The sequence below is a fragment of the Diadema antillarum genome, unplaced genomic scaffold (assembly GCF_040938485.1).
Source record: "Diadema antillarum isolate AM-2024a unplaced genomic scaffold, OU_Dant_1.0 seq00000953_RagTag, whole genome shotgun sequence".
NCBI lineage: Eukaryota > Metazoa > Echinodermata > Echinoidea > Diadematoida > Diadematidae > Diadema > Diadema antillarum.
This window is the reverse complement of record NW_027271801.1, coordinates 1,509,669-1,526,667: the sequence shown is the minus strand read 5'-3', so window position 1 is coordinate 1,526,667 and position 16,999 is coordinate 1,509,669. Positions and strand designations below refer to the sequence as shown.

The window sequence follows — 16,999 nt, the reverse complement described above, 5'->3', positions numbered from 1 at the left end:
ATCATGCAAATATCGCACTCTATCCTAAGTTGATATTTCAATATGCTCACAAGATGTGCAAAATGATATTCAGCTATAACAGTGACCTTTCACCTTTTTTGCTGTGTAAGACCTCCCCATGATGATCAGGACTACTTTCATTTTAATCAGACTTTTGTAATTCTGGACGCTACTATTCCTAGATCAGACCCAAATGAATGGCAAGCAGATGAAGATGTGAACTTATCGGCTTACTTGTATAATCCCCTTGAACTAATCCCCATGGCCTGCTGCTCTGAAGTGGGGGATTAAATTCAGATCCGAATTGATGCTTGAATGATCTGTGGACTTTGAACTTGTGTCCTCATGATCCAGTAAAAAGATGGAATAATCTTTATAACCCCCCCCCCCTCCTTTTTTTTCCCCCTCCAACACTGGACAGTGGTACCAAATCTGTTCCAAGCACAGTTAGTATGTCCACATGAAGACATTTCTGATTTGGATTAAAGTATCAAAACAAATGCTTACAAATTCCGTAGCTGATTGACCACCACAAAGTCAAATGTCTACCATTCATGATAACAATAAGCAAATCTTCAAAAATTGTTTTGTAGGAATTTTATATCATTTGATATTAAATGTTTTTGACTTTTTTGATACATGTCCTCACCAGAAAAGGTCTAAGAGGATTTGAAAACTCATGAATCCTCTCTTCTTTCCTATCCAAGTAACCTAATTATAGGTGCAATGGAGACTGAATTACATCTCAAAGTGGTACAATCAACCCCAAAATGTCGACATTCCACATCAATTTATCATCTCCAGAAAAAAAACTTGCCCTCTTGTGATAGGTTTTGCACTTAGATCATAATCTTGCTCACTGCAAAGAATTTCCTACGTGCATAAATTTGAGTGGTTTCTTTTATCAAACGGTGCCTTCACTATCTCTGCCACCACCAGAACAGGGGGGGGGGGGGGGGGCAATCTATCCTATGAATGGTTAACTGGTGACTATTACTTAGTGGTAAAGTCACTTGCCCCCAAGGGGTTGTAGATATACTCAGGTCACGCAGCTTGCTTCTTTTTTTTTGGGGGGGGGGGGATCTTCGTAACTATAGGGAAGTCATATACTAAGAGTTTAAAGTGAATGCTGACTGCTTTATGATGAAGCCTTTGTATCTTTTAATGTCTTCAGGTCATTTGTTGGAAAAACAATAATTGGGTGGTTTCATAATGAATTTTCATAATCACTTCTCCACATGGCTTCTTGGCAAATTTTTATTTGTGCAATAGCGGCTGGATTTTGACTGGTCAGTTTGGCTACTGCTAGATTTCTTGGATTAAAAAAAAAGATAGTGGCTGTACCAGTCAGGTCTTTGTAAAATGAATTAGATTTATTGGGAGTCAGAATGATATCACAGGCAGTAACCAAAACCAGTTCTAGGTCAATCCTGTTCATACTGTATGTGAGCACTGTAGATGTAATCTATATTGTGACATATGAATTAAGTCATTATGATATAATAACTTGTTGTTGAGTGAAGTTAGTCTAATAATTTAAAGGAAATTGCATGAAGAATTTGAAAAGGGTTTTGGGTACTGTGGTCACAAAGGTGGAAAGTTTGAGGGATATTTGTTGTCATACAGCACGTTTTGATTACTTTTATCAAACTAAATTCACAACTGTTGAGATACAAACATAAATTAAAATATGCATACAGTTACGTATACAAACTTGAAAAAAAAAGAAGAAGAAGAAGAATAAGATAAACTGTATTCTTTGCTTTTCTTTCCCCATTGAGGAACTCTCATATTTGGCACAGACCCATAGTGCAATATCTTCTAAGAACATTTTAGCTTCTATTTCCACATCCAGCATATTGGGAAAAAAGGAAGAAGAACATCGAAGCCAAAGTACACTTGCACTCAAAATTGGAAGCAATTGCTTCTGCTGTCTGCCCATCAATACACACAAATATTCACACACATTTGTATACACAAAAAATCACACTTATTGAGCTGTAAAGTACAACCACATCTAAATGGGCTTTCAAAAAATATTATGTATGAATGACATATTTCAAACTTCTTCAGAGTGAATTACTTCACTCAAATCGCCCATTGACTCTAACATCATTAGCACGCTTTTGCACTTATATTGGTGGGGCAGGGGGGAAATCGGTTGCTTCCATTTTGTAAACAAGATGCAATTGTAAGCCACCACAATGCTTCAGGAAATATTCCAACAATCAAATAGGGAAAAAAAAAGGAAGAAGGAAAGATTTGAGTGCTAGCCAGCGGCGGGGCAGGGGCTAATTAGCAAAGGGGTTTCCATTTTTTACAAAATCTTTTCAGTAACTCGCCAATTTCACCTGTCATGAACTTGAGATAGGAAATGTTTGACAAGATCCAGTGAGAGGGAGTGATGGAAAGGCTTTATAATGGGCTGGTCTCCCCCAATGCGGTGGTATCTGGGGGTAATTAAGGGAGCACATATTGGAAGAGGATGACTCTCATGGGGTAATCTTCCCACCGTAGGGGTACTGCACTTCACCCCATCTCCCAAAAGGTCAGATTTGAGCTTTGCAAAAGCCAGCCCCTAACCTCCTACCATGAGAGTAGACTTTGATGTCTGAGAGATATGAAACCAGAATCACTTTGCATCATAAACTAGATTTTTTTTTAACCTGAAAAGGAAAGAATGAGAAAAAACCCCACCCTCCCCCCCCCCCCCAAAAAAAAAAGAAAAAAAATACAGCCGGAAAGTAGGATAAATGAATGAATAGCTCTCTTTGTAAACCTCTGGAAAGCGACCAAGTTCATGAACACTGGGTGTGGAGAATGGGTTTAGATGCACAATAATGTAAGAGTAAGAGGAATTGCTATGAGCTCAGACTTAGAGTATGTTTCTTGTGGTGTGGATTGTACCTCAACTAAAAAAGCCCTTGTCTTGTATTAAAAAACCAGTGTAGGACAGGGCCCGCTCCGTTTGATCCTCCATGGATGAGTATGAGGCGGATGCAGATGTCGAACAGGACGTAACTTGCCCCCTCATCAAGTAAAATCTGACACTACCTCTTTCCTCAGTGGTCGGGATATTTTGTGTCATCCTGCCATGCTGAAGTATTTTCCCAACTTTATTCCATCGTAATTGGACCATACAGGACTTCTTGCTTAGCATTCACAATTTGTGTATCGCTGGAAATGACCGTGTATGTCAGGGGAATACACTAAGTGACATGCTCAGACGACGGGAGATTTCTTCTCAGTTGATATTTGTTTGTTGGCAAAAATTGCTGTCTGACAGCTTTTGTAACCAGATCCTGCTTGAATAAACTGGCCGCGCGATGTCAGACCTAGCCATTCCTTGAGGTTTTTCTCCTCGTTCCCCCTCCCTCCCCCCCCCCAAAAAAAAAAAACTTCTGTCAAAGAAAAAGGACCAATAATACTTGGGCAATACTTGAGATAAGTGCTCCCACATGTTAGAAGCTTGAGTCCGTAGTTCAAACATCAAAAGCACTTTTCTTGACAAAATTCAGATTTGAAACTATGAGGATAGTATGGTCTTTTATTCCTCAGAACAAATGCAAAAGCAAAAGAAGCATAGTACTGTTTTGTATAGAGACCAGTTTTATGGAGGTTTTGTTAACATTAATTGTTTTGATTTTATAATCATGTTTATTATAGTTATTATTCTTGAAATTATTATCAATGTCATTAATATTATTGATATTTGTAGATCAGGAGCTCAGTCTCAATGCAAATTGTCAAGCATCCTTAACAAATCCACCTTCGAACTCGGAGAAAAAAAATGATAGAACTGTCAGAAATACATTCAAGTAATTCCTTTGCAGAAGACAGTGGTGCAGTGGATGATGTCATATTCAAAATATAGAAGAAAATTGGGTCATTTCTTTTTTTCTCTGACAAGTAAATTTTTGGCCACCAAAATCACAATCCAAGTTCATTTCACATTTCAGGTTCATCATAGTGACATAAGTCTTTCCTACCCTTGATACTAAACACTGGAAAGGACTTTGTGTGCGAGACTAGGTTCATGATCAACAGTGGAATCCCTGAGTATTCTTTTGGTTCCATTTTCCCCCCTGTGTGTTTTTAATCCCTCGGGTGTCATTAACTCCCAATTCAATTTCAGTTTCACTCATAAATGATGTCAAAGTTTTGCAGCAAAGATCATTTTGTGTCTGTCACGGTCCACAGTAGTCAGGGCCAGATCTGTCGACTTTTGTCAGTGTCGCAGGTAATTTGGATGGGAGTGTGTAGAAACCTCTACAATTTTTACTATTATACTTTGCTACGTTCAGTAACAGAGAATGAGAATATGATTTTCACTGTGTGTGTTTTGGAGAAGCTGGAGATCTATCCCATCTGGATAGAATTTGCTAAACGGCAGGATATTAATTGCCCTTCTCAAGATTGATTACCAGGTGACCGAGGAATGTATGGACAGAGTAAAACAGTGCTAAGAGTTTTTGGCAAGTGTTTTTCTTTTCCAGATGATAGGACCCCAATTGCATGAAAAAAAAAGCAATGCAGGAACAGCGAAGTATTTACAATCAGTCCTTTCTGCATTAATTTTCGTTCACAGAGGTGTTTTCCAAGCAGTTCAGTTCCATATCCCTTGTGTATAAAGGTCATTTGTGTATTATCCATCACCATGTATGGTGACTTCCCCCCAAGAAAAAGCTAGTTGCATCTCACTAGTCTACTCACTGTGTTTACTTTTCTTTCACCGTCAACAGGGCGCCATCTTGAGGATATCAGCCAACAAGTGCTGCCCAGAGTGTGCGTCGAGTGCAGGGTCGTGTGACTATCAGGGAGAAATCGTAGGGGTGAGTATGATTGGTCAGAATTGTGCATGCATAACAAGACATGTCATTCTTCGATTATCATGTTGAATTTGTCCCTCATTAAAAGCCGAAGAGGCTGCAACATGCTTTCACTTTTCAGCATAATGAACGAACATTTGACTAACCGCTTTCAGAAAGCAGGGGGAATAATTACTACCCTTAACATATGTCAGTATCAAGATGATGGAATGTGTAATTTTCATGAAAAATTAATTTTGTGGAATTTCCTTTATATTTTCTTTATATTGTTGTCCACACATGACATCGTAACCTCTAGTAGTCTCCTCAACCAGAACACTAAAACTTTAAAAAATTCATAACTTTTGCATCGATTGTCTGATTTTCCTTAAACTTTCACTGATGTGCTCTACTAATGTTGCTGCTTTCACTCAATCCACATTTCTTTATGGGTTTTGGTTTCCTTTAATTCTAAGAGAAAATAGGGGAGCTGAAAATTGAAAAGAAGGAGAGAGCATCATGAGTATGGGTGTGACATTTATTTTGGTCTCGACAAAATGTTTATAATCCTTGTGCTTGGCTTGTGTTCCTTATCAATGTGTTAGAATGATAACATTTGGCATCCCTGTGAACATGATGTTATGCAAACATTATTGAAATTCCCCTCTTTTGCAAAATCTGATCATAGTGGCAAGGGGGTCATCAACATGGAATTTGTGGCACGTAGGTTATTCCTGGCCACAACTGGTTTCTGAGCCGCCGCACGCCACTTTGTTAGATGATAAATCTTCGGAAAGATCCACAGTGCCATACGTTTTGAAATAATTTTTTAGAATACATAAGAGGACAAAAACAATATGTACTACTGATCAGAAAAACAACAATGACAACAACAATAAAATCTAAGACACAGATGATTTGGATAAGTGGAAAATGCCCTGCAGTAAAGCCTTCCAACTGAAGTTTTTGAAATAAAAATGCATCTTTTTTTAAGAATCCCATCCTGCATCTCTCCTTCTGACAGCATCCATCCCTCATTGATACTTTACTTGTCATATTTTGATGACAGAATGCAAGAAATTTTGAAATGAACATGCCCCAACATTGTGAGATGTGTCCTCAAAGTTCAAGAGTCAAATTGTATCTGTGAGGTCTTGAATGCTGATTTCAGCTACACAAAATCTCTCTATCCTCCTAACTGTGCCCCCCCCCCCCCCCGAAAAAATGTTGAGATGTAGGATGGCTTACTAAGTTTGATGTTTGTTTAGTTTATGATCTGGTGTGAATTGAGGAGTGGTATAGACTCTTCAAGATGAAATGTCAAATCATTGTATGTTCTTACATCTTTGAAATGTTATGTCCCCATTAAGACATCCTTACCCCCTCAAGCATGACTTGTTCCATGCCAAATGGACAGATGAGCGTCTTGTTGAGGTAGCGGGAATAAATTGTTTAGTCTTCTGACTCGAACCTGCCACTTCAATGTATTACGGCATCCTTGGTGGCAACTCACACATTTTCTTCTTCTTCTTTTTTCTTGGGAATTTTGGAGCAAGCCTGTCAGTGATTGGAGACAGACTTTGTAATTTGATGATTGAACTCGCTCTCACAAACTTTTGAAGAATTCAGAGATGCTTTCTTTGGCTTTTCTGTCATAAGTTGATATTTCAAATTCTCTATTTATTCTGCAATGAGATGGAACACATCTGTACAGTGAGTGATACTTCTGGTGTATTTTGCTTAACACATTCAAACTCTGTGTTTTGCCATGCATAATGTTTCTGTGAATATTTATACTGCAAATTCAATTCAATTCAATTCAATTCAGTTTATTTCCACAGTTCAGGTAAAAACATATAAATACACAATCAATCAGTTCTAACACATACATACAAACCAAAAATTATTTTGGATAAATACATAATCACAGTTAAAAGTTAAAAAGTGTGTGTTCCAGATTGACATAACAATTAAAATAAATGGTGGAGGAGATCAGCAGTAGGCCATTGGCCTTTCGAGGCTGATCCCCTGAGCAAATATACAATATTAAAACTGTATGTCGTTATACACTGTTACATAAATCATGAGTCGCATAAAAAAGAACTGGATTTGCAATAAATAGGGGCAAGAAGAAGAAGAAGAAGAAGAAAAAAAAGCACATCCAAACTCTGTGTTTTGCCATGCATAATGTTTCTGTGAATATTTATACTGCAAATGCGATGAGAATGAAAATTCATCTTATGAACTTAGATGCTTCCTTATCTGAGCCGAGGAATTTATAGAAAGAGGCCAAATCATGTAAATATCCTGTCCATCCTTTTGAATTGCCAATTTGGGTTGACATTAAAAACATGAGCAGGACTTCCACCTGCTAGAAAGACAGATTTAGCTTTGTACGCATCAGGAATAGACTGACAAGGGAGTCACAAACGAGCAGTACGTCCGACAACGACAGGAAAAACATGAATTATATGAGAATGCACATCATAATTATTGTAATGATTGATGGTTGGAAGTAAAAAAAAAATGGCTTTGTACTGTTTGACAACAAGTGGGTGACGTGTTATAATGTGCCTCACTTACAATGACTGTGTTTTACCAATTGGTTACCTGCCTTTACAGTGTGTTTCTAAAGTTATCTTAAGCATACTATTGTGGTCTCCTTTTACTGAAGTTGCTCCTTTCCCATCCTCCACCCCTTCCAATGAGCTCATCACCAGACTTGACCATAAAAGAGAAAAATGGGGGGGGGGGGGAAATGGGGAGAGGAAGAGAACTGAAACTACTTACAGTAGTAATCATGTCAGGACTGTTGGTGACCTTGGCTATTTCATAGGAAACAGATTTACCTGAACTTGGCTAGTCCCTCAGGGGGGCAAGTTGTTTTCTGTGTTTTTGTTTGCTTGTTTTGCTTTGTTTTTTTTTTATAGTTAAAGTCTCTGACTGTCCATTGCATGCCAAAATAGATGTCTGCCATTTTTAATCTCTTCCTAGCAAAGATCAGGGACAAATGGTACAGACAAACATGTCACATCCCATTTAGCCATACCCCAAACTTAGCAACGAGGAAGTCTTCTGCCCCCCATCCCCCCCCCCCCCCCCCACACACACACACACACTCCAACTGTGTCAGTGGCAAAATCTAATTTTGGCTGTCACGTACTGATAAATTAACAACATTTGCTAAATAGGAAGAAAATAAAGGTAACTTCGGGTGAATGATTTCTGTCGGTCCATGTAGAAGGTTGTGGTTTTTTACATGTTATGAAAAGACCTAGGGGGAAATTCATGAGAGGAACAACATCAAGGTTTGCAAATAAACAGTAGCAGATCATTGGAAAAAGAAAACAAAAGTTAACATTAGAGAAAGAAAGAACAAAAGTTGCAGACAGTGTGAGTCCAACCGTGTCAAAATAAACTTTGTTTATTAAGTACTGCAATTTACATATCAATGGCCGACCTGTGCACCCACACAATTTTGTTTGTGTTACTCAATAGGAAGCACATAAAGTTACATTTCCTTGATTTGTTTGGAAGACTAGTCTTTGTTCAAGCCAGACTACAATAAGTACAATAATCACTTACATTCAGTTCTCCTCACTGATGCTTGTTTTCTGTATCATGATGTTTATTCGTATATCTACAGTGACAGTAATTTTCATGAAAAGTCAGGCAATAACAAAAGCATTTTCTTCTGTACGAGAATGTGTACTGCCTAATTTAGTAAGATGCACATGGGTAATGCCTCTTTTGCTGATTAGTTCATAAATGTGTCAGATTTGTGGGTACATTCCAAGTATTGTAGCAAACAGATATAAACAGTAGGCCTATAACTTTGATAATCAAAAGTCTAATGAAGCCCCCCCCCCCCCCAACACACACACACACACACACACATACACGTATACACTCAGATGGACAAACATACATACACACATTTGGAACTATTAACAGTACTGTATCAAAAGAGACATCATCAACTTTGAGAGGCCATTGTTATACTTCTCAGTTTGCACAGCATCAAGTGTTGTTACAGATTTCATGGGATTTGGACGCCATTTTCCCCTGGATTTGAGACCTGCCACGGCAATTAACACCAGCGTAGAGACAGTTCTAAAACAAGCATAGCCCTGGTGCAAGTGAACCTGGAGAATGCAGGCAAATTCTTTCCAGATGTCAGCTTACCTGGGCCCGTGGGGCATCTTCCATTTTAGCTCATGGATATTCTTTATTCCTACTTTCTTTAAGTCAAGTGTTCTTTCAGACACAAGTATGCTTTCTTGCAAGTGGCATATATTTTCTTTGTGGAGGAGAAACATTGCATGCCTGCTAGTTCGACATTCTAGTATGCAACAGGGCAGGAAAGAAGTGACACGTGATGATGTCATACCGAAACTTTGTATATTGTTTACATATCTTGGTTTAAAAACATGCATACCCTATACAAAACAGGACGATCTTTTCGTTCTACCTTTTAAGAGCATTTCAAATTCTACGAGGAATATTTTGTAGCCCAGTTTATTTTCCATGATGCAACTTTCTTAGTTCAGCTACTCATCTTTAAATTTTTTGCTAAATGCAAGGATGGTTCTACTTTTAATGCAGTAACCCACACATGAACTCCTCATGGATTTCCTTGAAAATCTGTCACTCATATCACACAGGGTTGCAGTATGCATCTGTCCATGAGCATTTGATCATTTTTCAATTTGTTTGGTCATGTAATCACAGCTAGCTTTTCTCTTTGGCACATGAAGCATGGCAGACAGATTTTGATCTCCTCATGTTTAATGCACCATTGGTAAAATCAGAATGTCAGTCTGCAAAGTAAAAAAAATGAAACAAAAACCCAAAGATGATCACTGTATCGATGAATAAATGACACGTACGTGTTAAATCTGTGGGCTTTGGTGTCAAACTTCACTCTGATTTTTCACTGATGCTGTAATTTTTATGTTCGGCTTGTTTTGACACGGCTCACCACAAACCACTTCCTTTTCTGTCTCCTTGTTATTGATATCAAATATGTTATGTTTCATTTTGTGAAATTGATTAGTTTTAGTGACCCAGGAGTTAATTCTGTAGGATCATTTTCATTATTTTATTTTATTTGTATTTTTTTTTGTCTGAGGCATGAAAAAGCTACACACAAATCTGCAAAGAAATATGCAAAATACTCAATATGAAAAGCAGCAATAGTTGGATAGCCAACCCTATATTTTTTTGAGGGGCCCAATTATGCATAAGACAAGGAGGTAAATGATCTATTGTGATATCAAATAGAATCAGAGATATGATAGTGTACATGTGTGTAATAGTAAAAAATCATGAGTTAAAGTTTCATGCATTTAAAACATGTTTATATTGTGTATTATGGTGAATTATGAGTTAGTTGATTTAGATCGATGTTCCCATAATATCATCACTTGCTTTAATTTTGCTTTTAAATCAAAGAGCCACAGGCACTATGATTATGATTTACTCTACAGTCCCACATGTTCAATTTCCTTATGGTAAACTATACAACTGGAAAGTCATAAAGGATCTTCAACAGTACTGTGAATCTTTAAGAAATGGGAATTTGAAGAAGGGAATAATGCCACATTTTCACATTGAAATATCTCTTGTTTTGTTTTGTTTTTCTTCCAGCATAATTCGCAGTGGAATCCCTCACCATGTACGACCTGTGTATGTATCAGCGGACAAGTGACGTGTCGGAATCAAACCTGCTCAGTCAGGCAGTGCAGGGCGGGAGAAGTGCTCTATCAGGCAGAGACGGAATGTTGCCCCACGTGTATACGATCAGGAAGTAAGCTGTTATCTCTTTCATTTCCAACATCTATGGATGGGCTCGTTGCTTTCAAAAGATGCTTTTTCAGTCTCAATTCTGTTTTAATCGCTCGCATACCCTATCATGATATTTAAATAACTTACCGGTACTGGTAATTGATCATGTATGACACAGACAAAAATTGATAGCAATGTCCCATGGAGCAAAATCATGCTTTTGGGTAAAATGACTGGACCACAAAAGGCATTTCTGTGTCTGATGAGATACATCAGTGAAGAGAAAATCTAAAATTATACTGAAATTTTTTAACGAAAAATATCCCATTTTGATAAGCTACGACTAAAGCTGTACTGTGGGTAATTATGACACACACAGTCCAATGCATTTTGTGTTAAGATGATTATATGGACTTCTTAACGCCACTAAGTGCACTCAAATTTCTAAATGTTGTTTTATCTGAGCTAGACTTGCATCTACACTGTATGGATGTCTAAGAACAACACAGGTCTGAACAACTGTATCAGTACCATCACCAACCTTTTTTTTTGCATACAATGTCCGTGGGATTTTAGGTTTGCAGTACTGTAAGGGTTAATTAGCATAGATGATTAGGCAAAGAGTCTTTGCCTTGACAACAAACCTTGATAGTACAGTAAAATGGAGAAGTAGCGGGACCGCCTCATTTCCTACAGGTCAAGATGGATGAGATGTGTGTGTTTAACCAATCTCTTTTTGTGTGGTATATTGTGCTCTTAATAACATGCTCTCTCGTTTCTCTCTGGCAGGAACTTGCACAGACAGGGGGGTGACTCACTACGACGGGGAGGAGTGGTCACCCGTCAAGTGTGCTAAGTGCATATGTAACAACGGTCAGTCCCAGTGCTACATCGCCGACTGCCCTGCAGTGACGTGTGGACAGGTCAGATCTCAAAATTCAGCCTCATTCCATGAGTCTTCTGTGGGGGGAAAAAGACCCCTTTCTTTAAAAAGGCAAAGTTTAGTTAATTTAGTTTGATTTCACCATTTATTTGTTTAAGGTGTACTTGTACAGTATTGTTTTGCATCTACCTGTAGCCTTATTACATAAGCTGCAAACAGTATTCATAATGAGAAGAGGAAAAAAAAATAGATATGCCCATTTGTATACTGCAAAGGTGGAAATTTTGTGCACCTACTCTTTCGCACGTGGCTAGGTGCAATGAATTCCACCCTTTGCAAACTAAAGTATTTTCGTATGGTATCAAATACATGTACCTCCAAAAACTTTTTAGTTACCAGGTAAAAGTTTTGTGATTGTTCATTTGATAGCAGATTTTTGTGAGAAAAGAAAAACCAAATCATTACATGATATGTCAATTCACAAGTAGATGTATCATGAAACACAGTTTCTATGAATGGGTTTGAAAGGTTATGCTTGATTATAGGGTTCCACTTTGTCATTATTTACTTCTTTAAAGCCAATTCTTTAACAGGAACCCCATGACTTCATGTGGTTGTTCTCTCCAAAAGTGCATTGTATCTCCAAAGTTTTCCTCTATCTCCAAATTGATTTCAGTTGCGCCCTCTCTCTCTTTCCCCCCTGTAGGATGAAGAGGCGGTTGTACCTGAAGGAAAGTGTTGTCCAGAGTGCGTGGGGCGGTCATGTCAGGTGGATGGGGCCACATACCAGGTGAGGCGGCCGCAGAGAGTGGGGTACAACGTTGCCCCCATTGAGCAGGCTCTTTATGGATTGCACAAGACTCCTATCAGTATTACTTTTTTACTCAGTAGAGTGGAACAAAACAACCTATTAAGAATGAAAAGAAGCAATATTGAAGTGGAATGTTTGTTATAAGATAGCAGCTGATATCAAAACTATCAACCTAGAGTTACAGATGAAGTGTTTGTCGGAGACCGTATGATGAGAGATGAGCATCAGTTTGTATGCATTTTTGATATTTCTATGTTTGTTAACATAGTTTTAAAAGTTAAGACTGAGTGTTGAGCCACCAGTGAAAAAATAGGAAATTTGTCTGCAAATGATTTTAATCTCCGCTCTCTTTGGATCAACTGACCAATATTTGCCGACGGTCATGACTGAATCATTATTCAACATTACCTTTTCATTTTTCTGTTGTTCTATTGTGCAGCTTTTGATGGTTTCAGTGAAGAGCAACACATAGATTATAACCAAATAACACATTTGCAGTTGTAGTGGTTGAGGTAGATGAGGTTTGAACTTTTGTTTGGACAGATATGAGTCACCAGTATACACAACACACCACACCACAACACCACCATGCTCCTCCCAGAGAAAAACAGTACAAAGAGAAAAACAATTCAAATGTCATACAAAGCGACTGTTGTATCCCTTGTGGATGCAATCCATCTATCATTTTCAGTCATGATCTTGTGTCCAAAATTTAAATGTTGGCATCATAGTTTACGCCAACCAAAAAGCTACAAACAATGACATTTGCGGTTAGAATACACCTCTGCTGGGATTAAAGACAAGCAAACTTAAAATGGCACAGAGGGCTTTTCCTAGTGGAAGTGATGTACAGCACTATTATTACACCTAGGTGATCTTGAGAGAAGGGAGGGAGGGTGATGATGAAGGGAGATATTGTTCCCTACTCCCTGGAATTACCCCCCCCCCCCCCCCCCCCCCCCCCCCCCATTTAGGCTGTCAGACAAGGGATGTCACAGGGTCGCACCTGTCTGGGATGCAGCCAGCAAGGATTAATGTGTGTCAAGTCTTTATCATAACGTATGCAGCCCAGTTTCAGACAACAGTATGACTGTGTCAAAGAACATATCCCCCCCCCCCCCCTGTTAGATCACGTATTGGTTAAAACTCACACATTCTCTATGGGCTTCTCTCCGAGTAAAAGTTTATATACCCCTGGAAATTTCAATATAGTTTTAGCCAAATGAAAATAGTGTTCATAAATAAAGTATGCTGTAAATCTATGTTAAGGTGAGATGCATAGTAATACATCAATTCCATATAAGAATGATGTGCTACTCCTCATTGTGTTATTACAGAGGGGCAGAAGTGTGCCTATTTATTCTCTTCATGATAATTGAGTCCTTATGTTGTCTGCTCTTAGTGTGTGTGTGTGTGTGTGTCTGTGTGTGTGTGTGTCTGTGTAGATGAGGGGATGTATTTTTTTTTACATTATGTGTTATTTTTGTTTTGTTATGTACATTTACACACATTTAATTGAAATATATGTCAACGAATGAATGTGAAATAAAAATGATACTGGAGAAGAAAAAAAAGTATTAGTAATGGGATGAGTAGTTGAAGAAAGAAAAAGTGACAGGCTATGATACTAAAATCTTTGCCTTTGACTGCCATCTTATTACCTTGTCAGGACGGAGCGACATGGAAGAGCGGTGTCTGCACCCACTGTCTATGTAAGAGTGGCACCGTTAGCTGTGTGGAGGAAACCTGCGTGGACAACCTGCCCTGTGCGCCGGTAAGTGACCATTAGCCATACTCCTAGAGAGATAACATTCTGTCCTCTTGTGGAGTGACTGCTGCTTCGATATCAGGACCATACCTTCTGGTGGTTCTGCAGTTGTCCTATTTTGTTGCTGCAGTGTGACATATTTAGACTTGTTTGTACATTAACCCATTTTAATGGAATAAATACCTCTTAGGAGAAAAAACAAACAAACAACCCAATGAAAACTATGACAGCAACAACATTAGTAATAATTATAATCAAAGCACTGATAATGATACACTGTTCTTCTCTCTCACAAATCAATTTCAACAGTTCTTAAGCACTAGAATTATACTACATGTACCTACAGACAGAAAGGAAAAAATTAGAGTGCTAACTAAAAAGAGCAGTAATGGTCCTCTACTCGTAACCTGTTGAGGACGGGCTGATTTTGCTTCAACATGCATTTCCCATAGACACCTGCCTGAGTATGCTTGGGACTAGTCTTCAACGGGTTAATTAAGTGTATAATTTCCGCACGGCAAAAACGGTTTATTTCTAATTGTCTTTGTGTTTTGCAGGGAGAGACAAGGATGCGGAGAGACGGACACTGCTGCTCTGAGTGTGTGTCATCCCAGGGTGAGTCTCACTGAAAAAGATTAGATACATAAAGAAATTAGGACAGTCTGACAGCCATTTCATTTTTCTCAATATCAAAATGTAACCATCAGTGTTCTTTTGTGATACTGTATAAGCCATATAATTTGTGAGTCTAAATTTTCGCGAATTGGGACTTCCCGACAATATCGTGAGTGATTGAATTTGTGATCATGGAGTCCTGTACTGAATGGAGAAATGTATACGCGTACATAACATTCATATCGGCATTAGAGTCTATATTTTCCCGTGTCATTACGCAAATAGCAGCTGACTCGCGAAATTCGCGAAAATAAAAACCTCGCGAAATATTTGGCGTATACAGTAATAGAAAGTCATAAGGAATCTGACTGAAAAAGGTGAGACACCAGAAAAATTAGGAAAGTCTGTTTGCCATTTTGATACTCTCAATATCTGAATGTAACCATCTAAATATTCTTTTTCGATAGCAGAAATTCTTTAAAGAAATACCTGAGAAATAATGACAGTCTGACAGTCCTTTCATTTCTCTCAATATCACAATTTAGCCACCTACGTTCTTTTTTCACGACCGAAAGTCACAAACTATGATCAACGTTTAGCTGCAAATGTGTTTTTGCTGGCTATGATATATGAAAGTGATATTTTCTTGTGTTGACTGTATCACTGTCTGCTATTGGTATTCATTTTGTGAGATGTGGTCTCAAAGACAAATGATTTGAATGAAAAGTGACGTTCTGTTTTCGTTTTATTTGTAATAGAGTGAAACCTTTTCTCAGTGTACAATATAAACCCATGGTAATAATCACAATTCAAGAAAGAGTATGAAAGACATAGATTTGATTTGTTTCCGTAAATGCTCTGGTTTGCAGGTGTTGTTAGCTAAATGATCCTAGAAATGTGCTGAAAAATTAATCACAAGCCATTAAACAGTAGGGATCATTTTAATGAGGCGCATGGCCAAAAGTCACTCGTGGTGCAAAATTGAGGAAAATGGTGTTTCGACCTCTGACCCCCACCCAGCTACCTGCGAGGCTGACGGAGTCAGGTGGTACTCAGGTGACATGTGGAATGTGACGGACTGCGAATTCTGCTTCTGCCAGGAAGGTCTGATCGCGTGCTTTCCCGCGGAGTGCGCCCGCACGGAATGCAGAGAGGTAAAAGGGTGTACATAGTTTGCAAGCACAAACCGTTGTCCGTCAAAGGAAAGGAGTCTGTGCCAAAGCATCTATTTCAGGGTGTTTGCATGCATAAACTCTCCAATGTATCTGCTCCCGACAAGGTGTTGGGAGCAGCTACAGTACATGGCCCATGGGACACTGCCAGTGGTGCGTGTAGTCTTTTTGATGCAAACACCTTTACCACCAACAAGGGTTTGTACCTGCAAACTAGGGTGTACATGGGTTAGAGAAGGGTGACCAGTGGATCCAAATATGTTCATAATGAATGCAGATCTGTCAGCTCTACATGTAGTATAGCTATATGCTGTAAATGATGGTGTTCTTTTGTTGGATTCAAAAGTCGCGCATCCGGTGAAAACAGGACTTGCCAGTAGCAGTTTTTCAAACATCTTAATTTGCTTTTGTCATGTGAGTCCTTATTTTCAGAGTCTAGATCATTATCATTTATTAAAAGTGTGATATTGTCACTATCATTATCAGTCATTTATTCATTCATCACAAAGAGCAGGGTGCTAAAGTGAAGTGGTCCACCTACCTTCCCACACAAGAAAAATGAATGAATGATGCCCACCCTTTAGGAGTTCACCCCAGGTGACGAGCAATAGTCAACAAGCAGTATCATCTAGGCCCATTTTGCCACACAAGAAGAAGAAACAGAAGATTAGCTTCATCATCCATATCATCGTCATTATCATTTTTTTTTTCATATTTTCTCTCCAAAATCTCACTTATTTAGCATGATTGTACCTTGGTAGAAAGAGTAATGCTTTATTATGAAAACACGATGGTGAAAGTCACTAAAACTTGTGTAGGCTCTTTAGTTTTATTTCCAATTTGGCTCCTCCTGCTGTTTCGCTGCATTTTGGCATCAGATGAGGAAAGATTTTGTTTTTATTGTTGTCATGCCAATGCATTATAGTTTATTAATGTCTTCCTCTGTGGTGGGGGGGAAAAAAAAGAGAAAAGAATAGAAGACACCCCCTTCCAAACTCACTAAAACCATGTGACCTTTTGATACCCAGCCTGTATTATATTACCAGCATGGCGTCCATATACACGTGGGCGGGTATTGTGTGGAATTTGGCTCAGAGGAGTGGTAAAATTAATCTATTCCTCTGCCTTCAGTGCTGTGGTGTGCTATTAGTAACT

At 38.6% G+C, this 16,999-nt stretch overlaps 1 protein-coding gene across 1 annotated transcript in view; it reads left to right on the top strand.

Annotated features, from left to right (window-relative positions):
* The window catches only part of LOC139741786 (extracellular matrix organizing protein FRAS1-like), a 106,062-nt gene that overhangs the window by 11,330 nt on the left and 77,733 nt on the right, over positions 1-16,999 (top strand). The window contains exons 3-9 of the mRNA XM_071652374.1: positions 4,743-4,832; positions 10,458-10,617; positions 11,385-11,518; positions 12,185-12,268; positions 13,959-14,063; positions 14,615-14,672; positions 15,693-15,826. Coding sequence (XP_071508475.1) covers positions 4,743-4,832; positions 10,458-10,617; positions 11,385-11,518; positions 12,185-12,268; positions 13,959-14,063; positions 14,615-14,672; positions 15,693-15,826 — 765 coding nt within the window. The remainder of the gene's footprint in view (positions 1-4,742; positions 4,833-10,457; positions 10,618-11,384; positions 11,519-12,184; positions 12,269-13,958; positions 14,064-14,614; positions 14,673-15,692; positions 15,827-16,999) is intronic.